The sequence below is a fragment of the Gorilla gorilla genome, chromosome 11 (assembly GCF_029281585.2).
Source record: "Gorilla gorilla gorilla isolate KB3781 chromosome 11, NHGRI_mGorGor1-v2.1_pri, whole genome shotgun sequence".
Taxonomy (NCBI): Eukaryota; Metazoa; Chordata; class Mammalia; order Primates; family Hominidae; genus Gorilla; species Gorilla gorilla.
Window position 1 is genome coordinate 115,978,740 of NC_073235.2, and position 24,828 is coordinate 116,003,567.

General features: G+C 36.7%; 1 protein-coding gene across 7 annotated transcripts in view; it reads left to right on the forward strand.

The window, feature by feature from the left end:
• SPAG16 (sperm associated antigen 16) overlaps positions 1 to 24,828 on the forward strand; it is a 1,164,663-nt gene that overhangs the window by 79,140 nt on the left and 1,060,695 nt on the right. For all 7 annotated transcript variants that reach the window (XR_008677798.1, XM_019022690.4, XM_055380495.1 and 4 more), the window contains 2 exons: positions 4,525 to 4,594; positions 15,121 to 15,230. Coding sequence is in view for 6 of the 7 variants with exons in the window: in XM_019022690.4 (XP_018878235.2) it covers positions 4,525 to 4,594; positions 15,121 to 15,230 (180 nt within the window). In the remaining variant the exon portion in view is untranslated. The remainder of the gene's footprint in view (positions 1 to 4,524; positions 4,595 to 15,120; positions 15,231 to 24,828) is intronic.

Consider the following 24,828-nt stretch of genomic DNA (forward strand, 5'->3'; position numbering starts at 1 on the left):
CTACAGTGCTAGCAGTGAGCAAGGCTCTGTGGGCGTCGGACCTGCTGAGCCAGGCACGGGAGAAAATCTCCTCATCTGCCAGTTGCTAAGACCATGGGAAAAGTTCAGTATTTGGGCATAAGTGCCTAGTTTTTCCGAGTACAGTCTATTATGGCTTCCCTTGGCTAGGAAAGGCAAATCCCCCAACCCCTTGCACTCCTGGGTGAGGCAACACCCTGCCCTGCTTCAACTTGCCCTCCGTGGGCTGCACCCACTGTCCAACCACTCCCAATGGGATGAACCAGCACTTCAGTTGGAAATGCAGAAATCCGTCTTCTGTGTTGATCACACTGGGAGCTGCAGACAGGAGCTGTTCCTATTCAGCCATCTTGGAAGCGACCTTAATTTGAAAATTCTAAAGAGTTAATTTCTTGATATCTAATATGGAACAGTTAGTCCCACTCTTAACATAATATTGAAAAAAATAAATAAAACGGAGCAGTTAGGATTTATAAATAGCTTTTCTCTCTCAACCAAATCTGCTGTTGAAGGTGGTAGATTCACTACAATTTGAGAAAGTCAAATTTAAATAGGATGTGCTATTGCTGCCACTGGGTTGTCACCACAGGTTTTACCATTGACAATGCTAATACTGAATACTTGATACTCTTTCAGAATTTTGTTATACTTGTCAGTGGAAACTGGATGTGGCAGCCACTGTTCTCAGGATAAATTCCAAATTCTACATCGTTCCTTATATCACTAAATTTTGTTCAGAATCCAAAATGGGTACACAGGATTGATGGAGCCAATGCAAGTCCTAGTTATAGGACAAGCTGTGTAAATATCTGATATCTATTGCAAAAGGTGGAAGACTCATGATTCTCTAAACCCAAACTGGTAAGTGGCCAAAGTGACTGTCAAATATCCATTATACAAGTCTAAGCCAAGGCTCAATTAACCTCTCCAAATTAGGGCACAGAATATAGTACTAGTCCTGTCAGCTCTCCAGGTGTGTCCTTGTGGAACAAGTCAAGGTTACCACTTAATGAATGGAAACTGTTTGTGTACCCTTCTTACAAAGAATGATTTATCACCAACCAATCCTTTCTTTCTGTTGTAGCATACTTATCAGGTATACCCTGGGCATACAGGCATAGATTAGCCTTTTAAATTGAACATATTAGTAGTGTGTCATGGAGCTATAGAATGAATTTATTCAAAGTATGTGTACAGAGAAAATATCTTAAAAAAATGTGAAATGTTTCTCTATAATGTAAAATAGAAGATATATTACTTTTGTGCTTATATTTTGAATATTTCTTTATTTCAACGTTTGATGCAGTTACGCTTTGAGAATTCATTTCCAACCAAACTTTAATTTAGGATGTAAGAGCAGTAAGAAGCATCTTATGTTTTCTAGCTGGATAGCTGATTGTTACTTCCTTAAAAACCTTATCTGAATGAGCATTTAGCTTACTGTGTTTCTCCTCAAACCTATACCTTGCATAAAGAAGGATTGTATAATAATTTAAAATTTTTGATTATTATCTAGTTTGCATATGAAAGAGTGAAAACACACTGTGGGATGACAAAAATCCGATAGGAAATACATGTTTTCAAATTTCTTTAGTTGATATTAGACAGTGAATCAACATTTATTTAAAATGTAATGAAAAACCTATAACATTGTTTTTGGTTTTATGAAGTTATTGAAAATAGTGTTCAGAATTTTGAATTATAGCTCCATGACCCAAGAAAAGGTGAAATAGAATTGATTTGTAGGTATATATGTATACTAAATTATATTTTATCTTTTTTAGATCATGGGATTCTAACTCAGAATATGTATGTATGTGTGTGTGTGTGTGTATATATATATATATGTATACTAAAAACTAAATCTAAATATATATATATTTTTAGGTCTGTCTGCTTGGAGGGTCTAGAAGTAGTGACACTCCACCAGTAATGAACATATCCAGTGTTAAGATCTTGATTTCTAATATCACTCTGTAATACAAGGAAAGAAACCGGGTTCTTTGGAGAAGTGTCTGATTCTAGAGCTGGGCAGAGAAAATACTAGATAGGCCTGGAGCACTTGGGTCATTTTCTTGTGCTAGAAAGGAAGGAAATGCTCAAAAAGTAGAACAGAAAAGAAAAAAAAACTCAACATAATAATGGGATATGTCAAGTTATGACAAAGGAACTGTAGTGGGCACCTGCAGAGGTCGGTGGATCCCCAACTAAATTTGATTTGGATATTCAGGCTGATAATGCCCAACCCCTCCCACACACACACAGGCTGTGAATAAATTCACTACCTGTGGAATTGAATTTGCTGAGGAGAGCTGCACATTACCTCCCAAGCATTTCTGAAATGACTTGAGAGAGCAAGTAAGGGAGACTGGCTTGGGGTTTTTACTGCGGTTGGGGGTTAGGGCCAGCGTGAGAATTCTTATATGTGAGGTGAGGCTTGAGTCATTTTAATCTCCCATCAGTACCAGACAAGGGAGTACCCAGGCATTCTTGTCCAGTTGCCCAGATGTTGGGCACAAGGGAAGAGGGAGGAGGTAAAACTTAAAGGCGGTTGACACTCAAACATCAAACAATACAGTCAGGTTCCTTATTATAGGAATCCAACCTGAAAGAGCTTCCAGTGATCAAACCTTCTGAAACAATTTGAGCAACAAAATAATGTAGTGTTGGATTATAACCCAAAATATAAAATAAATATCTTTGATTCCTTAATGGTATAGATATAAATGATTAGTAAGGGCATGTGAGAGAGTAGACAAATCTCCCATACAGAAGAATCCCAAGTAATATATGTTGATAATCCTTCCCTCAAGTAGGTGGAGCTTAACAACTCAGCTGTTGAGTGTTGGCTGCGCTTCGTAAGTAATGACTTGCATCCAGAAATGCAATGGAAATAGGGAAGAAAGTAACTTTACATTGGGGAAACCTGGCAGCCTTCTCATCATGTAATCAAAGGATCAAGGTGAACATCATCAGTTTTAAGTACTGTTGGTAGCGTGAACCTATGATGTAATATGCTAATAATGGCACTCCCCTGTGATCTTCTTGCAAATCCATAACTTTAGTCTAACCATGGGAAAAAATATCAGACAACCTCAAATCTAGGGCTGTTCTGTAATATACTATCAGACTAATGCTCCCCAAAATTGTCAAGGACATTAAAATCAGGGAAAATCTGTGTATGAGTCCATCTTGTGTTGCTATAAAGGAATACCCGAGACTGGGTAATTTATAAGGTAAAGATGTTTATTTGGTGCAGGTTCTGCAGGCTGTAGAAGATGTATAGCACCAGCATCTGCAGAGAGATCTGCCCCCATGACCCAAACACTTCCCCCTAGGCCCCACCTCCAACACTGGGGATCACATTTCAACAAGAGATTTGGAGAGGACAAATATCCAAACTATATCAGTCTGAGAAACTGTCTCAGTCCAGAGGAGGCTTAGGAGACCTAAAAACTAGTTGTAAGGTGATATTCTGGATGCGATTTTGAAACATAAAAAGGATATTATGGAAAAATTAATAAAACTAAAAATATGGCCTGTAGTTCATAATAATGTATCAATGTTGGTTCATTATTTGTGAAAAATGTATCATTACAATGTGTGATGTTAATGGGGGAAAAAGGGTATGGGATAAAACAGGAATTCTCAGTACTACATTAGCAACTCTCCTGTTAATCTTATGCTATTCTAAATAAAAAGTTTATTTTTGAAATTTATAATTCTTTTGGCTTCTAGGAATAGATAGTAATCTTTTACTTTTTTTTAACCTTGGCATTTCATGAGCACTCATCTATAGGTTATAATTAATAAATTATGTTATTTTCTATTAATAAAGAAATATTACTATTCAGTGATAGTAGAAAAAAGTGTGTATCTGTATGTAATTGAACAGATGGTATTTTGTGTTGGTATAATCATATACAATGCAAGATGAAATAGCTTTTCAAGGTCAAATTTTAAATTTAAGCCTATTTTTCAGGAATACAGGTAAATCATGACACCAAAGCTAACAAATGTTCTTAGTTATAAGACATGTTTAATAAAATAGAGAATATATGTGGGTGGAAAATGAGCTAAGAGTTGGGGGAATAAAAACAACCTCTTCATATTTTACATTCCAAGTGATAATTACCTTGTATTTTATAAATATAAAGATGATAGTTATTGTGAAACAATTTGAACAGGGGAAAAACCTCTCTCAAAATAGAGAATTGAATAATTATTGAAGTGTACAATGAGTATTCTTAATTCAGGAAACTATGCCGTGAAATAAATGTTTCAGATGCTTACCTAAAATAAATAATTAATAATTAGCTGGTGGAATTATATTTTAACTTAAAATTCTGTTTTGTTAAAATTTATGTTTTATTAAAAAAAGGTATAAATTTAAAAGAGATTAATATTTTTTATATTTTACAATGGATATTTAAATATTGTGTTTTATGTAACCTTTTTAAAAGTCATTTAGTGTATAATTTCATTTCTTTGAATTTTATTTTTTAGATTTCTGGACTTCAAGAAACATTGAAGAAACTGCAAAGAGGACATAGTTACCATGCTCCTCAAATTAAAGGTAACTGTAAAATGTGATGAAGCTCTAATTTAATATAGTTTGTGATTTCTCAACCTTATCAGTGATTAATATTCTAGAGATATTTAAAAGTGAATAAGTGGTGGCTATTTCACAAATTAAAATTTTAATAAAAAGATTAAGAAGAAATATAGATATCATACTGTATGGATTAATTATAGAGAAAAACAAGTCAACTATAATGGAAGGACTTCTGCTTCTGGTCATTATACCTGGTACCAGACTAGCCTTTTCTGTGTAAATAACTCTAAAGCTAAGCTGTAAGATCAGACAACTACTTTTAGGCAGTAGAAAACAGACAGCTCAAGTAACAGAAGGCAATTGACAGAAGGAAAATTTATAAGGTGAGCTCTGCCATCACCATGGCTTTGGGTCTGTGGAAAGTTCCAAACTGAGCTTTGTGGAGATGGAAGCCAATAAGAGCATGACAATCCTGATAACTGGAAATGTCAGAGACCCTAGTTCACATCTTTTGAAGCCACTGGAATCTGTAGGGAAGGACACCAGAGAAGAGAGCTGCAATGAGGAGTGGCTCAGTTTGTGAGGGAGTTTACTATGAGTCCTTAGCTGAGGCTGCAATACATATACATACCAACACTACCTGACACTTAGAAGAGAGATACAATTATATAGGATCAAGAGGAGGCAAGAGATTGTAGAAGTTAAGTAGTGATGCGAAAAATTGCAAATCTGGCCAAGCCTGGGTGGAAAGACCTCTTTCACACCTTGTTAACAACACATTAACATTCAGCATCCCATATCCGCCTTATAAAACCAGGAACAAAGCTTACACAGCATTCTTAGCGAGGACACAGAATTTGGAGTTTGAGTCTTGCCAAGTTATAGGGCCTTGAGAAACATTTAGGGCTTTCCATGGATCCACCCTAACGAAGCATAAAATTAAGCCTAGGATTTTAGGGTCATCAGCCAAAAATGGAACTGCCTTCTAGAACAAAAAATGACATCCTTTTGAGGAAGACAGTCATCCAGAGTCTTTACAATCTTTTACCCACATTGCCTAGTACATAATTAAACATTTCTAGATATGAATAAGAACAGGAAAATGTGACCCATAATCAAGACAACAAGCAATAAATGGAAACCTACCCTTAAGTAGCTAAACTGTTGCATTTAGCAGATAGAAAGTGCTAAAGCAGATACTTTGATTATGTTCAAGGACTTAATGGAAAATACTAATAAGTGAACAGATGGGGAATTTCAGCAGAGAAATGAGAACAAGCATACATTCCAAAGCAAATTGAAGTTCTACAGCTGAAAAGTAGAATAACTAAAATGAATTTTTTTTTTTTGAGACAGAGTCTTGCTCTGTCACCCAGGCTGGAGTGCAGTGGTATGATCTCAGCTCACTGCAGCCTCCACCTCCCAGGTTCAAGTGATTCTGGTGCCTCAGCCTCTCCAGTAGCTGGGACTACAGGCATGTGCCACCATGACTGGCTAATTTTTGTATTTTTAGTAGAGCTGGGGCTTCACCATGTTGGCCAGGCTTGTCTCGAACTCCTGACTTCAAGTGATCCGCCTGCCTCAGCCTCCCAACGTGCTGGGATTACAGGCATGAGCCACCGCACCCAATCAAAAATTTTATTTAATGTACTTCATAACAAATTAGAGATGACAGAAGTGTCAGTAAATTTCAAGAAAGATCCATAAAGGCATCTAGTCTAAAGAAGAAAGATAAAAGATTAAAGGAAAACTTGCCTATTTAACATATATAAAATTAAAGTCCCAAAGAAGAGAATGAAAATGGAGCATAAAAATACTTAAACAAATGATGGCCCCAAATTTCCCCAAATTCATGTAAAGTATAAACTTAAACACCTAAGAAAAGAACTAATCATACACATAAAGAGAACCGCTCCTGAACACAATGTGTTGAAATTGTTGAAAATTGAAGTAAGAAAATCTTCTTTTTTTAATTTATAAAGAAAAAGAGGTATAATGTACTCACAGTTCCACATGCCTGGGGAGGCCTCACAATCATGGTGGAAGGCAAAGGAGGAGCAAAGGCACCTCTTACACGGCAGCAGGCAAGAGAGAGTTTGCAGAGGAACTGCCCTTTATAAAACCATCAGATCTTGTGAGATTTATTCACTATCATGAGAACAGCATGGGAAAACCCACCTCCATGATTCAAATACCTCCCACCTGGTCCCTCCCATGACACATGGGGATTATGGGAGCTACAATTCAAGATGAGATTTGGGTGGGGACACAGCCCAAACCATATCACCAAGTGTCCATTGATAGATGAATGGATAAGCAAAATGTGGTTTTTACATGCAATAGAATTTTTTTTTTTAAATTATACTTTAAGTTCTAGGATACATGTGCACAACATACAGGTTTGTTACAGATGTATACGTGTGCCATATTGGTGTGCTGCACCCATTAACTCGTCATTTACATTAGATATATCTCCTAATGGTATCCCTCCCCCTTCCCCCTACCCCACGAAAGGCCCCAGTGTGTGATGTTCCCCTTCCTGTGTCCAAGTGTTCTCATTGTTCAATTCCCACCTATGAGTGAGAACATGCGGTGTTTGGTTTTCTGTCCTTGAGGTAGTTTGCTGAGAATGATGGTTTCCAGCTTCATCCATGTCCCTACAAAGAACATGAACTCATCCTTTTTTATGGTTGCATAGTATTCCATGGTGTATATGTCCCACATTTTCTTAATCCAGTCTATCATTGATGGACATTTAGGTTGGTTCCAAGTCTTTGCTATTGTGAATAGTGCTGCAATAAACATACGTGTGCATGTGTCTTTCTAGCAGCATGATTTATAATCCTTTGGGTATATACCCAGTAATGGGATGGCTGGGTCAAATGGTATTTCTAGTTCAAGATCTTTGAGGAATTGCCACACTGTCTTTCATAATGGCTGAACTAGTTTACAGTCCCACCAGCAGTGTAAAAGTGTTCCTATTTCTCCACATCCTCTCCAGCACCTGTTGTTTCCTGACTTTTTAATGATCGCCATTCTAACTGGTGTGAGATGGTATCTCATTGTGGTTTGATTTGCATTTCTCTGATGGCCAGTGTGATGAGCATTTTTTCATGTGTCTGTTGGCTGAATAAATGTCTTCTTTTGAGAAGTGTCTGTTCATATCCTTCGCCCACTTGTTGATGGGGTTGTTTGATTTTTTCTTGTAAATTGGTTTGAGTTCTTTGTAGATTCTGGATATTAGCCCTTTGTCAGATGAGTAGATTGCAAAAATTTTCTCCCGTTCTTTAGGTTGCCTGTTCACTCTGACGGTAGTTTCTTTTGCTGTGCAGAAGCTCTTCAGTTTAATTAGATCCCATTTGTCAATTTTGGCTTTTGTTGCCATTGCTTTTGGTGTTTTAGACATGAAGTCCTTGCCCATGCCTATGTCCTGAATGGTATTGCCTAGGTTTTCTTCTAGGGTTTTTATGGTTTTAGGTCTAACGTTTAAGTCTTTAATCCATCTTGAATTAATTTTTGTATAAGGTGTGAGGAAGGGATCCAGTTTCAGCTTTCTACATATGGCTAGCCAGTTTTCCCAGCACCATTTATTAAATAGGGAATCCTTTCCCCATTGCTTGTTTTGGTCAGGTTTGTCAAAGATCAGATAGTTGTAGATGTGTGGCATTATTTCTGAGGGCTCTGTTCTATTCCATTGGTCTATATCTCTGTTTTGGTACCAGTACCATGCTGTTTTGGTTACTGTAGCCTTTTAGTATAGTTTGAAGTCAGGTAGTGTGATGCCTCCAGCTTTATTCTTTTTGCTTAGGATTGTCTTGGCTATGCAGGCTGTTTTTTGGTTCCATATGAACTTTAAAGTAGTTTTTTCCAGTTCTGTGAAGAATGTCATTGGTAGCTTGATGGGGATGGCATTGAATCTATACACTGCATGCTGAAAACTCTCAAAAATTCGTTATTGATGGGACTTATCTCAAAATAGTAAGAGCTATTTATGACAAACCCACAGCCAATATCATACTGAATGGGCAAAAACTGGAAGCATTCCCTTTGAAAACTGGCACAAGACGGATGCCCTCTCTCACCACTCCTATTCAACATAGTGTTGGAAGTTCTGGCCAGGGCAATCAGGCAGGAAAAAGAAATAAAGGGTATTCAGTTAGGAAAAGAAGAAGTCAAATTGTCCTTGTTTGCAGATGACATGATTGTATATTTAGAAAACCCCATCATCTCAGCCCAAAATCTCCTTAAGCTGATAAGCAACTTCAGCAAAATCTCAGGATACAAAATCAATGTGCAATAATCACAAGTATTCTTATACACCAATAACACAGACAGCCAAATCATGAGTGAAATCCCATTCACAGTTGCTTCAAAGAGAATAAAATATGTAAGAATCCAACTTACAAGGGACGTGAAGGACGTCTTCAAGGAGAACTACAAACCACTGCTCAATGAAGTAAAAGAGGACACAAACAAATGGAAGAACATTCCATGCTCATGGATAGGAAGAACCAATATCGTGATAATGGCCATACTGTGCAAGAAAATCTTGAAAGCAATAATACACATACAGGCTGATTTCTCGTAGGAAATACTGGAGGGTAGAAACAATAAAATGGTATTTTTAAAGTGTGGAAAAAATTTTAATTCAGAATTAGGTATCCAATAAAAATATCCTTTAAAATTTAGATAAAATGTAGACATTTTAAGATACAGGCAAGCTCGGAGATTTTTTGCAAGCCTATCTGTACTGCAGGAAATACTAAAGAAGTTTTTTGGTCAAAAAAGTATATTTGCCAGAAGGAAATTAAGATCTACCACAATTGAATACAGAGAATTAAAAATGTTAAATTCTGGTTAAAATGAGAAATATGTTTTCCTTTTCTAATTTCCTCAGAAGAAAAGTGATTGATTAAAATAAAATTATAGTGTCATAAGGTAATGTTTATAAAGTATGTAAAATAAAAGGAAAATAAATTGAGGTGTGGTGGAAATGTTTTATATCTTAATTTTGTGGTAGTTACATGCCTGTTTATATTTGTCAAAACACACCTATCTGTACAATTACAGTGCATAATTTACCTACAATAAAATGCATAAATTTAAGTATACCTGTGTTGATTTTTAGGCAAAGAGGATTTTTTTTTTTGGCTCAGATAGCTAGAATGCACAGACAGTATTCTCAGACATGACTAGATCCAGAAGGATGATGTCCTTAGGACCTGGTCGCTGCCTCTGTCTTGTGAGCTGAATTCATTTCTTAAAAAGGATAAACTTTATTTTTTAGAGCAGTTTTAGGTTTATAGCAAAATTGAGTGGAAGGTACAGTGATTTTCCATATACCACCTGCCCCCACCCATATACCACCTGCCCCCAGACATAGCTTCCCCTATTATCAGCATCCCCTACCAGATCGATACAGTTGTAAAAACTGATGAGTGTCCATGACATTAATATCACCGAAGTCCATAGTTTACATTAGGGTTCACTTTTGATGTTGTACGTTCTGTGGAATTCAACACACTTATGACGTGTATCCAACATTATAGTGTCATACAGAGTAGTATCACTGCCCTAAAAACCTTTTGTGCTTTGCCTATTCATCCGTTCCTCCTTCCTACTTTTCTAATATTTTATGTTAAAGTAGTATCAGTTATGCACAGTGATTCCTAAGGGACTATGCACAAGGATGTTTATTGCAGTCATAAAAGTAACACAACAATACAAGCAATCTCACTTTTTAACCACCAGTGAATGTTTATAGTGGATCCTACCATAATAAAAAGTCTAAAAATCATGCATAAGAAATACTTATGTTATAATGTTAAGAAGTAAAAACATTTATATGGTACAAATGTATGCCTGTTGAATATATGCAAAGAAAAAATATCAGAAGGTATATACCAGGATTTTAACATAATTTTCTCTGTGTTATGTGACTACTTCCTACCCTTTTTCTTTATTGCATATTTTACAAAGAATGTACATTTCTGTCAACATCAAAAATTGTTTTCATATTAAGATAAGAAGAATGTAATCAGATATAAATATTAAATGATGGTTTGAAATTATCATAATTTCATGAACTGTAACTCCAAAAATGACTAAATAGTCTGAAAAAGAATATATGTAAGAAAGCTTAAAGGTTGAGGGACTTTGTGAATTGTGTTGATGTTTGCACCAATTAATCTCTAATGATTCATTCTACTCTAATGGTTTAAATTTTATATAAGTTTCCTTGACATATCAATTAAACTGATGCCTGACAGATAACTCCCTTATGAAATTATCTCCTGGTGTTTAGTCTAATTCATACAAGAACATATTGCATGTTTTTCTTGAGTGATATTTACAATGTACTTTGGAGATTAAACTTGTATTTAGATCTGTGATATTTTGAAATGGCTTTTAGTCAAAAGAAATTCTGACCCAATATGGGGAAATAGTTTCTTTTAGTCATGTATCCCAACTATCTAATCAGAAGTAGTTATTTAAATCCTGTACTGAATAATTTTATGCTCTTTGTAAACATACACTCTAGTTTTAGATACAGAACTTGAAGCACTTTTCGCTAAGCTTCTGATCTCAGCATTTGTCTATGGTCCCTTAGACTCTGTCACGTCTCCAGTTGCTAAAACTTGGTACCCTACTTAGGGACTGTAATTTGAAAAGAGGCTGTGCGTGGTGGCTCACGCCTGTAATCCCAGCTCTTTGGGAAGCCAAGGCAGGCGGATCATGAGGTCCGGAGATCAAGACCATCCTGGCCAACATGGTAAAACCCCGTCTACTAAAAATACAAAAATTAGCTAGGCGTGATGGTGCGTGCCTGTAATCCCAGCTACTTGGGAGGCTGAGACAAGAGAATCACTTGAACCAGGAGGTTGCAGTGAGCCGAGATCGCACCACTGCATTCCAGCCTGGCAACACAGCAAGACCCTGTCTCAAAAAAAAAAAAAAAAAAAAAGATGATTTATTGGTTAAGTGGTTGTTCCTCATAATTCCTGTCATTCTTCATATTTTCATGTTACTTCCTCCCTCTTTAGTTGCTCATTTAAGTTTAGTTTTAAAAATACTTCCCTCTCTCTCTCATTTATCCATTCATCCACCCATCCATCTATCCATTTATTTTCGGCAGAAGTTGGCATGTCAATAGAGATTCTTCAAATTAAACGTTATTTACTTTGAAGTTAGAAAACAACAAATTGATTGTCATTTACTCTAAACTTTGGGAACAAGACACATTAATTGTTATTTAATCTAAATTTAGGGAATAAGACACAAATTGGAATGATTTGGAGCAAAGTTGGCAAAGTATTTTAAACATACTTTTTTGACTACCAAAGTGACGTTTATTATAGAAAATTCAGACAATGATAAAATATATTTTAACGAATCACCCCATAATTGCTGCCATACAAAGATAATATTAATGCTTTATTACCTAATCTCACCTGAAAAGAGTTTTCAATTTTACATTTATTCTGTATGGTAGGTCAAAAGTAGAAAAATTTCTGGGAGAAACTATGAAATAATTATTATTGAGTAGATATTTAAACTGAAAATTACAGATTATGTTTTTATTTTTATCAAGGGTCATATATATAGAATATTTACATGACACTATACGGAAAGCACTTTTTAGTATTACATATTATGAGATAAATTTTTTTTTTCAAATTAATTTCAAAAAGCTTATGAAATCTACTGGTTTTGATTGTCATCCTTTTATTAGTTATTTTTGTTTGCTAACGTTGCAATTTCAGTGCAGTAATGCCTATTTTTAAACCAGATCATAATGATACATATAATTGCATTTTAGTATATCTTATAATGTATAGGAAATTATTAATTCTGGATGACCTTCTAAAAATTGTAAATGCTTGGTGAAGTGAAAAATTGTGAAAGCTGACTTCAGAGCTTTAAAGAGGAAATAAATGTCATATATAGTAAAGCAAAGTAGCTCTTAAGTTAATACTTCAAAATTAATAGTAGAGCAAGTACTCATTATTTCTTATAGTTTAATTAATTGCTGCTTTTTAAGTTCGTGTTTTGTTGCTGCTCAGAAGTGCATTATGAGATGCCAAATTCATGTATTTATTAGACTATATGGTCTAATTAATACTTTTTTCAAATATAACATCTTCTTATTTAACTCTATTTCTTTTTCTGAATTCTAATTACATAGATCTAACCAATCTCCTCATTTTAGTTTACATGTGTCCTAATCTCTTAGACATTTTCTGTTTCTCTGGGGTAAATTATAGACAATTTCTTCAAAACCTTTTCAGCTAAAAAATTCTCTTTTCAGTTTTGTTTGGTCTATAAGGAAGTTGGGGAGTAGCATGAAGTTAGGGAGTGGCACAAAGTAAGTGCTCAATAAATATTTGTTAAATTATGGTATTTATGTCTTTCTGATATTTATCCAAGAGCCTGAACATGTTAACATTGATTGAAAGTGTACACACATGAAGGAACAATTGAGTGGGTAAAATTTAGCACTGGAAGGTACAATAAATAGAATTTCTATAAATGAAAGTGGGTTTATTTGCTGTTTGTTTTATCTCAAGAAAGTATGCATGCCTTAAAATGTTGACTTTACCTAAGTAAAATTTGGAAAACTACACAGTACCCGTTGGTACCATAGCCTTTGTCATTAATAAGCATTAGATAACAGCCATGAGAAGCTATGATAGAGACAAAGACTTTGCTGGGATATTACTCAACATTGAGAAGTGCTATATGGAATCTGAGAATTACATGCATTTAACACTGAATGTGATACAGACTTTATTGTCTGTGCCTTTCATTTGTTCTGTAAATTTTTGTGTAAGTAAAAGTGATGCTTATTTGCTAGAGAGTGGAAATCATATTTATTCTTGCTACATTGAGAAATACTTGAAAGACATTTTTTTTTTCTGCCAGTACCCTGTACATTCTGCAATGTTTATTCCTAAGTTTTGGTTTTAAATGTTGAATACTGTCCTAAAATTTTATTAAAGTGTGTATTTTTCATTTTTTTTGTAGAGCAACAATATATACACATAAACCATGCCCTTTTGGATTTTCCATCTTTGTAATTCCTACCATATTTGTTTGTTTGCTTGCTTTTTAATTTTATTTCTTTTATGAAGTGGCCTTTAGCAATGTCTTGCATGCTACATGAGATCTGCTTATATTCCTGGAATTAACTGTTGGATTCTTGAGTTTCTCTCCCTACTGATTTCTCTTTTCTTTCCTCTGATATTACTATATGCATTCCCCTTCTCATATACAATGGGAACAAAAGGTAGTGTGACCTTCACAAGATTATTTACATAATTGCATAAAATTGTACCTATAAGTTGTTTAGAATAGTGGACATTATATAGTAAAAGATCAATGAGGCATGAATGTTAGTTATTGTTTTTAATTATTATCAGGTTGACACCCCTGGAATTTGAAGGGGAGAATATAATAAAAGAGAAGCAGAAGTAAATATTTTCCCTTAATCTCAACAAGCTGTAATTGTTGCCTTTCCTCTAGACTTCAGTATCCTAGATGCTGTGGGATTCTAGCTTAGCACCTTCCGGGAGGACAGGCAGTTTGGACACCCAGGTCTCTCAAGTACTTTCATGTAACATGGGGTTGTGGAACATTTTTTAACGTTATTGTGGGAGTTATTTTGAAGATTTTCTCCTTTGTCTAGAACTGGTATTGAATAGAAAAAATTAGTCAGAAAATAAAATAAAATAAAATAAATGCCAGCCATTTTCTTCCCTGCCTTTATAATCTTAGGATTTCTTAAGAGAGCCTTGTCATTGAAATTATCCAGACATTTCTTTGTTCATCATCTTTTCTCTATTATAAATCTGGTGTTATAATTTGTAACATTTAGTTGTTTATTTGTGTTAGTGATTATAACCTTAGTTTTTTGCAATCAACTTACTGTTTAGAAATACAAGTGGAAATATGTGTACTTACATATGTGTATGTATTATATGTAGAAAAATGTGAGAGACTTTTTCTGTCAATTCCCCACTCTCAAATGATTCCATTAAGACTGCTCATTATGTCCATGAGAAGTAGGAGACCAATGTTACAACTATTTTGAATATTACCCTGTGTTTTTCCTTTTTGTCCTTAACATAGTGAAGCATAGACAATAATATTTTATTAATACAATATTCTTTTTATAATAAAAATATGTATTATCTAGTTTCATGTGGGAAGTTTTGTCATTTCTTATCATTCTCTCCTTCACCATCTTTAACTCTGTTTATAAACACACAAAGCCTTGTGATAACAGGAATTTGGATATATCATAACTGTGCTCTGTAACTGGCTCACCATGTATTTAATTAACCTTGTTGTAATGCCTCTCTGCATTTTTGGGAACTGAATTTTGAGACCACACATAAAGCATTTGGTATGGTTTGGGTATCAATAATTTAATGAATTTTTTAAAAAATACATGCATCATTGAGGTTTTGGTTTTCATATTTTTGGTTGCAATCATTTTATACCAATAAACAGTGCAAATATTAAGAATAAATTATATTATCTTGTAGTTGATCATAGTCGTGAAAAAGAAAATGCTCCAGAAGGTCCTACTCAGAAAGGTCTTCGTGAAGCCAGGGAACAAAACAAATGTAAAACAAAGATGAAAGGCAATACAAAGGTATGATATTTGTTTTTGTTTGCATTAAGTCATACTTAACTCTCAGATCTTTAGATCCATTCACTCATATGGTATCATTATTTTACCGGAAAAGGAATTTAGAGGTTATATATTCCGGGCTGCTTGGTTTATATATGGACCGTGGAGGTATCCAAATGTTACTAGTAAGTAGTTAATTCAGGGACACAGGCTTGTTAGTAGCAGAGACAGCTCAATGGATCACTCTGCCACCTATCCCAACATAATCATGATCATGTCTGCTCACCTGCTAACTTTTCTGCTTGAAATTACCTCTGTCTAAAAGAAATCACTCCCAGGTCATATCTTGTTATATCTTTTCTCAAAATGTAACGTCAGACTTTACTTAGTCCCTTTAAAGGTAGAATGAAATAGCATTATGCTCCGTTTAACAATCTCTTTATATCTTGAGTACCTTCACTTTGTAATCAGACTGGTAGTTTAAATCTTTGCCAGTGATTAAAGAAAATGGTATTAAAAATGGCTGGTCAAAGAGATCAAAAATGAAGAAAATTACATAAAACCTGTGATGAGTTTAGTTTATTATTATGAAAATTACATAAAAGTCTAGCTCAGGTAATGGATTTTCTTGTAAGGCAGTTGTTACCTTAGAGTTCTAAAATATCTGGCACTTATTTTAAAATAAAAATATTTACAATTATAATAGCTTCTTAGTAATTCTGGAAGAAGAATAGATTTGTATGAATTCAAATAATAGCATTTACTTAGGTAATGCCAATAATATTTTTTTCTCTCTAAAACATGCGTTGGATTCTGGTATTGCATAAAATATTTATACAATGAATTTTTATAAATTTGTATAAATATAAAATATAAAATTTATTAATTTGTATAAATATAAAATATTTATACAATACCAGAATCCAATGTATAAAATATTTATACAATAAAATAAAAATTAATCACTTTTTTGTTATAATAAGCTTTTTATTATAATCTTGTGCTTTTTCAGATTAGTGTTTTGTTGTTTCTCTATCATAATTGTAGATTATGGTATGTGAAGTAGACTCACATCAGATTTAAAGATTTTTGGAATGATGGAGGTGATTGTCATCAAACATTTTCATCTTCTAACGGTATAAGTATTGTCTTTTAGGTAGTAAGTCATACTTAGAAGTGATTTGTTGATTCATTCACTCAGTGCTTATGGCTTATAAGAGTTTAGATTAATAATGCAAGGTTGACTTTTTATGGGACAAAAAGCTATTAAAATATAGGAAAAGTATATTGCATATTTATGCATAGTATATTATTTTATGGTGTTGCATTCTGATATTTAATGTAATACCTACAGCATGATAGAAAACACAGGTCATATTAAAGGGCTAAAGTATAAAATAAAGTGAATCCTTCTCACCTTCACTGAGTAATCATTTTTACTAGTATTTCTCTTAATTTTCTTGTTGTTATTATTATAACAAATGACTGAGTTCTGTTTCTATTTTTTTAATAATTCACTTCACATGATATCTATTGACTCTGCCATAACAAAGAGGCATTTAGAGCACTTTACTGACTTGATTTGAGTTATATTATTATGTATGTTGTCATAATTGGTAACATTTACATTTGTTCTGTAGTCTTAATTCTATTTTCTATGCTTTGTCTGTAAATTAATACTAACATTTAATCCCATAAACAGCCTTTAAATGGATTATGTTTAAGTAAATGTAATTTATTGCAGACATTGCAAATTTAACTAGAACTGTAGAGGAGGAAGGAGAATACCCGAAGTGCATAGGACTGTATTTAAAGATTTCTCTTTTATAAATAGTCTCTCTCTTCTACTTCATTGGCTTACACTCAGCTGCCCCTGTTATGTATTCTCATATTTTCCTTCATAGATTGCTTTTTCTGTTTTCCTAGAGTATCTCCTTGAGTAATTTTCAAAAAGGGCCAATGGAGATAAATGATCTAAGTTCATACATCTGAAATATTCTTGTTCTACCTTACAATGAGTTGATATTTTGCTGGAATTAGAGTTCTAGTTTTAAATTAATTTTTCACCAGAATTTTACAGGCATTGTTTTAATGTCTTAGAGGATAGCAATAATTGCTGTTGGTTTGATTCTTGTTATTTTGTTGGGAAGTAAAAAATACCATATACAATACAATGTACCAGTAAACTAGTATTTTGAACAACTAGAACAGTGAGGTGTAATCATAATAACAACTTTATTTATGTGACCTACTGACTCTTAAAGCTGCTCAGTGGAGGTGATTCAACCCTTACCCTAGGGTGATAATTCATTCAGGCTTCATGAAATTATTAGTCAAGTGTGTGTTTACTCTGGTTGCAAAACACAATCTCAAATCGGTAATTAAATATGCCCAGCTTTATGTAACACAAATGCTCCACATTTAACATGAAGTTAAATTTTCACCTAACCCTCAGCTGGGGACTTCTTTGGGCTAGACATTTGCAGTGTGGAAGGGGTTGTAATGGTGGTGGTGTGTGGCCATTCGTAAATCTTTTCCTCTTACTTTTTCCCTCTTACTTTTTCCTCTTACTTTTTCCCTTACTTTTCCCCTAGTTTGCTAACTGGCAAGGTTGAAGGTGCAAGGAGGGAGAAATTAAAGATGAATGGAAGAGTTATTACTTGACTTGAGATACCTTATGATACCTTAGAGTTCTTTGAACTTGGCAAAATCAGAAAGCTTTTATCCTGATGAGCACTGTATTAGTCAGAGCTCTCCAGAGGGATAGAACTAATAGGATATATATATATATATTCAGATATATATATATATATATTCTTTAGAAGGATAGAACTAATAAGAAATATATGGGGAGTTTATTAAGTATTAACTCACATGATCACAAGGTCCCACAATAGGCTGTCTGCAAACTAAGGAGCACGGAGAGCCAGTCCGAGTCCCAAAACTGAAGAACTTGGAGTCTGATGTTAGAGGGCAGGAAGCATCCAGCGTGGAGAAAGATGTAGGCTGGGAGGCTAGGCCAGTCTGGTCTTTTCACATTTTTCTGCCTGCTTTATATTCTAGCTGCACAAGGAGCTGATTAGATGGTGCCCACCCAGATTAAGGGTGGGTCTGTCTTTCCCAGCCCACTGACTCAAATGTTAATCTCCTTTGGCAACACCTTCACAGACACACCCAGGATCAATACTTTGCATCCTTCAATTCAGTCAAGTTGACAGTATTAACCATCACAAGTCCCCCCCTTGTCAACTTGAACCCATACATATCTGCTGAGATCATACATAATCTTCAAATAAAGACAATAATAAGGTCATAATTATGCCTAACATAAAACAGCTATCCTTCGTACAACCAGAAATGCATCAGTCCCCAACTCAAATACTATTACATAAAGTTAACAATACTTAAAGGTTGATGTGAAGTCAGTAAATCTTATATCACATGATAAGGGAAAAATGAAATAAAACGAAGGTATATTCTTAGTACAGTGTATACATGTACAACCATGGTTTTAACAAAAGAAGGAGGGAATACCCATGACAATTACAGTCCTCGTTTCTGCAGCTGGTCACATGGTTGTAGCTGGTATTGATTACTACCTTGTTCTATCTATTCTGTAGTCCCTTTGCCTTCAGCAAGTACCTCAGTAGGTTGTGGATTTTTTCCTGGTGGAATGACCCAAACCTTCATTCCTGAAGGGTCTGGGCCATATGCAGTCCTGCCCAGACTGGGATGTTGTAATTTCCCATTGACCTTAATCACAGGGCATGGCAATACTAAGAGACATCCTAATGGATCTCCTGTAGTCATGCATACTCTTTGCTACCTCCATTGTGGAGTAGTAGACTGATTTCATCTTGATAGTCTGGGCCAATCACCCCAGCCAAGACTGTAACTCCCTTCTTAGCCTGTTGACTTAAAGGTAAGAGGAGCCCAAAGTGTCCAAATGGCAATCTTAACTTTCAGTTTAATGGAATCATTGTTGTGTCTCCTCATGGCAGCGTTCCTCCCTCTGGAACTAAGACCTCTAGGCCAGCAGAATCAGTGTTGTGGGAACAGGAAACAAGAATTTTGCTGGTGGATCACTAGGAGTGATGGTGAGTGGTGCCACTTCCACTTCCACCCCTTGGTTCCTGGAACCTTGAATCCCGGCTATGGGAGAAACAGTACCATATATTGAATGCTGATTCAGAGCATACACACCTTCTGGAGAACTTTGCCTCAGCCTAGTAAAGTATTGTCACCTAGTTGGTGTTGTAATTGTGACTTCAAAAGGCAATTCTACGGTTTTATCAATCCAGCTGCTTCAGGATGATGGGGAAACATGGTAAGACCAGTAGATTCCAGGAGCATGAGCCCATGCTGCACTTCTTTAGCCATAAAGTGAGTGCTTTGGTCAGAGGCAATGCTGTGTGGAACAACGTGATGGTGGATAAGGCATTCCGTGAGTCCACAGATGATGTCTTGGCAGAAGCATTGCGTTTAGGATAGGCAAACCCATATCCAGAGTAAGTGTCTATTCCAGTAAGGACAAACCTCTGCCCTTTCCATGATGGAAGAGGTCCAACATAATCAATCTGCCATCAGGTAGCTGGCTGATCACCCCGAGGAATGGTGCCATATTGAGGGCTCAGTGTTGGTCTCTGCTGCTGGCAAATTGGGCACTCAGCAGTAGCCATAACCAGGTCAGCCATGGTGAGTGGAAGTCCATGTTCCTGGGCCCATGTGTAACCTCCATCCCTGCCACCATGGCCACTTTATTCATGGGCCCATTGGTGATGACAGGGGTGGCTGGGGAAAGAGGCTGAGTGGTGTCCACAGAATGGGGCATCCTATCCACTTGATTATTAAAATCCTCCTCAGCTGAGATCATCAGTTGGTGAGCACTCACATGGAATACAAATGTCTTCACAGTTTTTGACCACTCAGAGAGGTCCATCCACGTACCTCTTCCCTGAATTTCCTTGTCACCAATTTTCCAATCGTGCTTCTTTTAAGTCCCTGACCATCCAGCCAAACCATTGGCTGCAGCCATAAGTCAGCATATAATCACACATCTGACCATTTCTCCTTCCATGCAAAGTGCACAACCAGGTGCACTGCTCTAAGTTCTGCCCACTGGGAAGATTTCCCTTCATCACTGTCTTTCAGGGATGTCCTAGAAAGGGGCTGTGGTGCTGCAGCTGTCAACTTTCGGGTGGTGCCTGCATATTGTGCAGATCCATCTATGAATCAGGCCCTAGTCTTCTCTTCCTCTGTCACCTGCTCATAGGTAACTCCCCATGATGCCATCAGTGCAAGCTGGGAGACAGAAGGCAGGGTGACAGGAATGGAGACCATGGACATTTGAGCCACTTCCTCATATAACTTACTTGTGCCTTCAGGACCTGCTTGAGCCCGATCACACATACACCACTTTCATATGATGAAGGACTGCTGCTATGCATGACCCAGTTTATGGCTAGATGTGTCAGAAAGCATCCATTTCACAACAGGCAGTTCAGGTCGCATGGTGACTTGATGACCCATAGTCAAACATTCAGTTTCCACAAAGCCCAGTAACAGGCCAAGAGCTGTCTCTCAAAAGGAGAGTAGTTATCTGCAGAAGATGGCAGGGCCTTGCTCCATAATCCGAGAGGCCTCCGCTGTGATTCACCTATGGAGGCAGCATTGGATCTGCTGGGTTATATGGCCCCAGTGGTGGAGCAGCTTGCACAGCAGCCTGGACCTGTTTCACAGCGTTCTCCTGTTCTGGACCTCACTCAAAACTGGCAGCCCTTCGGGTCACTCAATAAATGGGCCAGAGTTACCTACCCCAATGAAGAATGTGGTTGCCTGCAAAATCAAAATAGGCCCACTAGGCATTGTGCCTCTTTCCTGCTTGTAGGAGGGGCCAAATGCAGCAACTTATCCTTCACCTTAGAAGGAATATCTCAACAGGCCCCACACCACTGGACCACTAGAAATTTTACTGAGGTAGAAGATCCCTGAATTTTAGTCGGATTTATTTCCTATCCTCTGTCATGCAGACGTTTCACCAATAAGTCCAATGTGTTTGCTATTTCTTGCTCACTGGATCCAATCAGCATAATGTCATCAATATAGTGGGCTAGTGTGATATCTTGTGGAAGTGAAAAAGTGATCAAGGTCTCTCCGAATAAGATTATGACACAAAGCCAGAGAATTGATATACTCCTGAGGTAGGACAGTAAAGGTATATTGCCTGCCTTGCCAGTTGAAAGCAAATTGCTTCTGGTGGGCCTTATGGACAGGAATGGAGAAAAAGGCATTTGCCAAGTCAATGGCTGCATACCAGGTACCAGGAGATGTGTTAATTTTCTCAAGCAATGAAACCACACCTGGTACAGCAGCTGCAAATGGAGTCACCACTTGGTTAAGCTTTTGATAACACACTGTCATTCTCCAAGATCCATCTGTCTTCTGTATAGGCCTTATGGGAGAGTTGAACAGGAATGTGGTGGGAATCACCACCCCTGTGTCTTTCGAGTCCTTGATGGTGGCATTAATCTCCCCAATCCCTCCAGGGATATGATATTGTTTTTGATTTACTATTTTTCTATGTAGAGGCAACTCTATTGGCTTCCTTTTGGCCTTTCCCACCATAATAGCTCTCACTCTACCAGTCAGGGAGCCAATGTGGGGGTACTGCCAGCTGCTAAGTATGTCTATGCCAATTATGCATCCAGGCACTGGGGAAATAACCACAGGATGAGTTCGGGGACCCACTGGACCCACTGAAAGTCAGACCTGAGCTAAAACTCTATTCTTTTTTTTTCTTTTTTTATTTTTGAGATGAAGTCTCACTTTGTCACCCAGGCTGGAGTACGGTGACACAATCTCAGCTCACTGGAATCTCTGCATCCTTGGTTCAAGCGAGTCTCCTTCCTCAGCCTCCTGAATAGCTGTGACTACAGGCATGTGCCACCACACCCATCTAATTGTATTTTTAGTAGAGATGAGGTTTTGCCATGTTGGCCAGGCTGGTCTCAAACTCCTGACCTCAGGTGATGCACCTGCCTTGGCCTCCCAAAGTGCTGGGACTACGGGTATGCACCACTGTGCCTGGCCTAAGACTCTATGAATTACCTGACCTTCATAAGCCCCTACTTTAACTGGAGGAACACAATGACATTTTGGGTTTCCTGTAATCAACATCAGTTCAGTGTCAGTGTCCAGTAGTCCCCGAAATGTCTGATCATTTCCCTTTCCCGAATGCACAGTTACACTGTAAAAAGCTGGAGGTCTCCTTGGGGAAGGATGAGAGAAAGATTAATAGCATAAATTATCAGTAGCATAGTGGGGTCCCTCCTCAAGGGGACCTGGCCTCCCCTTCATTCAAGGGATTCTGGGTTCGTAAACTGGCTTGTCTGAAAATTGATTGATTCTCTGTTTTTAGAATTCAAATTAGTCTTTTGTCCATTTGACCTAGAAGTTTTCCACTTGTATTTATTAAGTAGGAATGCAGTAGGCTTCCTATCAATTTCACTTCTAGGAACATGGTGATTAATTAGCCAGTGCCAGAGCTCTACAGTAGTCAGACTGTTCTGATTGCTGTTTTGCCTCGGCTGTCTATTACAGCAGCTCTGCCCACCTTGCCTTTGATGGTTGAGTGCTGCCACTTGGTCCCTGCCACCATGGAATCCAATTATTCCCATTATATTTAAATTTTGTAGTTGAGTGACTGCAGTTCCCACTGTTAGTTCTGACATACAGAGAAGAGCAATTACAAGGCTCTTCAAAGATGTGGATGCTGCCTTCACAAATCTATTTTGCAAGGCATTGATCAAAGGTATATCTTCTATATCTTCTGAACCCTCCCAGCTGGAATGAGTAGGTCTAAAGTGGCTAATCCCCTCCACCATCCCAATCTCCCTAAGCCTTTGGATCCCTTCCTTTACATTAAACCAGAGATCAGGCATTTCCAGCTCGCTCACAGTGGGCCATCTTTTAATCCATATTTCAGCTAACCAAGCAAATCAACTATTAGAACCCTTTTTAACTCCCTAAGCTGCAACATTAAATGCAGAACCTTCACTTAGTGGTCCCAAATCAATAAATTCAACCTCATCCAACTCTATGTTCCTTCCACCATTATCCCACACCCTTAATATCCATTCCCATGTCTGTTCTCCAGATTTCTGTTTATATAAATTAGAAAACTCAAGCAGTTCTTTTTGAATGTAGTGCACCTCCACATGGGTCACACTCTGAAACTCACCTCTAGGGGCCCGCTGGGACTTTAGTCTATTTGTAGGTCTAGAAGCAAACAGTGGTGTTGAGAGTGGCTCCTGAGGAGAATCAACATTATCTTGCCTGGCAACTGCCTCAGGGGAAGCCATCACTGTTGCCTTAGGCAGCACAGGGATTATCTCCTCAGACAAAGGTGGAAAGGTGGAAATCAAGTCGATACTCTACTAACCATCACAAACACTAACATGAGCTCTTCAGACTTCCCTATCAACTCCTCTAAAGAACTACCCTTCCTGGACCAGTGCTAAGCCTCTCTATATTCCCCCTAGTGGTATACCTCATAGCTTCTTTTTACTTGGGTCTCTTTTCCCTTTTATGCCACCTTCTTGGATATTTTTAAACTTTAGGCCAATATTTCCACTGGCGTCACATTCTAGTTCCTGGATCCATTGTTAGAAGGGGATTACAATTCTTCCATAAGGTCTTTATCTTACTATTAGAGACTGCAAATTAGGCACTGATCCACTGTGTTTTCTAGATACAAAGAATAAACTTCAGGCTCCCTGGGGGGTATTGTTTGAGGCCCATGCACTGGGTTTTAGAGTCTGAATCTCCTCCTCTAGTCTTAGAGGAGTGGGACCTATAGGAGGGCTTTCTCTAAAGAAATCTTTCTCACACATCCTCTCCATTTCCGTCCTCTTCAACTGCTGGTATCTTTGATATGTGTGTAAAGTTTAAAAGAGTCAACTGTTATTAAATTTTTAAATAAATTTTTGCAGGTGATATAACACTTCTTTTGGAATATAGAAGGCATTGAATCCTTGTGCCTCTATAAAACTTCCAATTTTATCTTTATCCTTCTTTTTTCTTTTCTTTTAGGTATTTTTATTTTTTTAAGGAATTGTCAAATTTCAGCAGAATGTAGCTAGATGAAGTTATTAAGTATTTGCTATTGTTTTTCATCTCTCACATAACACATAGGACTTCTCAATTTAAAGCCTGGTGTGTTCCTTTAGCCCAGGGAATTTCTTTTTTAGTATTTATTTGATTTATTGTTTCTTTTCACTCTTTCTGAATCTCCTATTAGATAATTTAGATAAACTCCTAATAGATAAATTAGTGTTTCATAAACCTTAATTTTCTCCTGTATTTCTATTGTTGTTGCTTTGCATTCTGATAGATACCAGCTTTGCTTTCCATGTTAATGCTTGATAGTTTATCACTATCAGTCAATCAGTTGAATTTGTTTTTATTTTGAAAATTCTATTATTCATTTCCAAGGTTTATTTCTTACTCTCCAATTACTTCTTTTAGAAGTCTATGTTAATTAATGTAATGAAATCTACTTATTAGTCAAATAATAACTGGCATGAATGTTTTAAAAATAGTAGTTAAACTTAAAAATGAT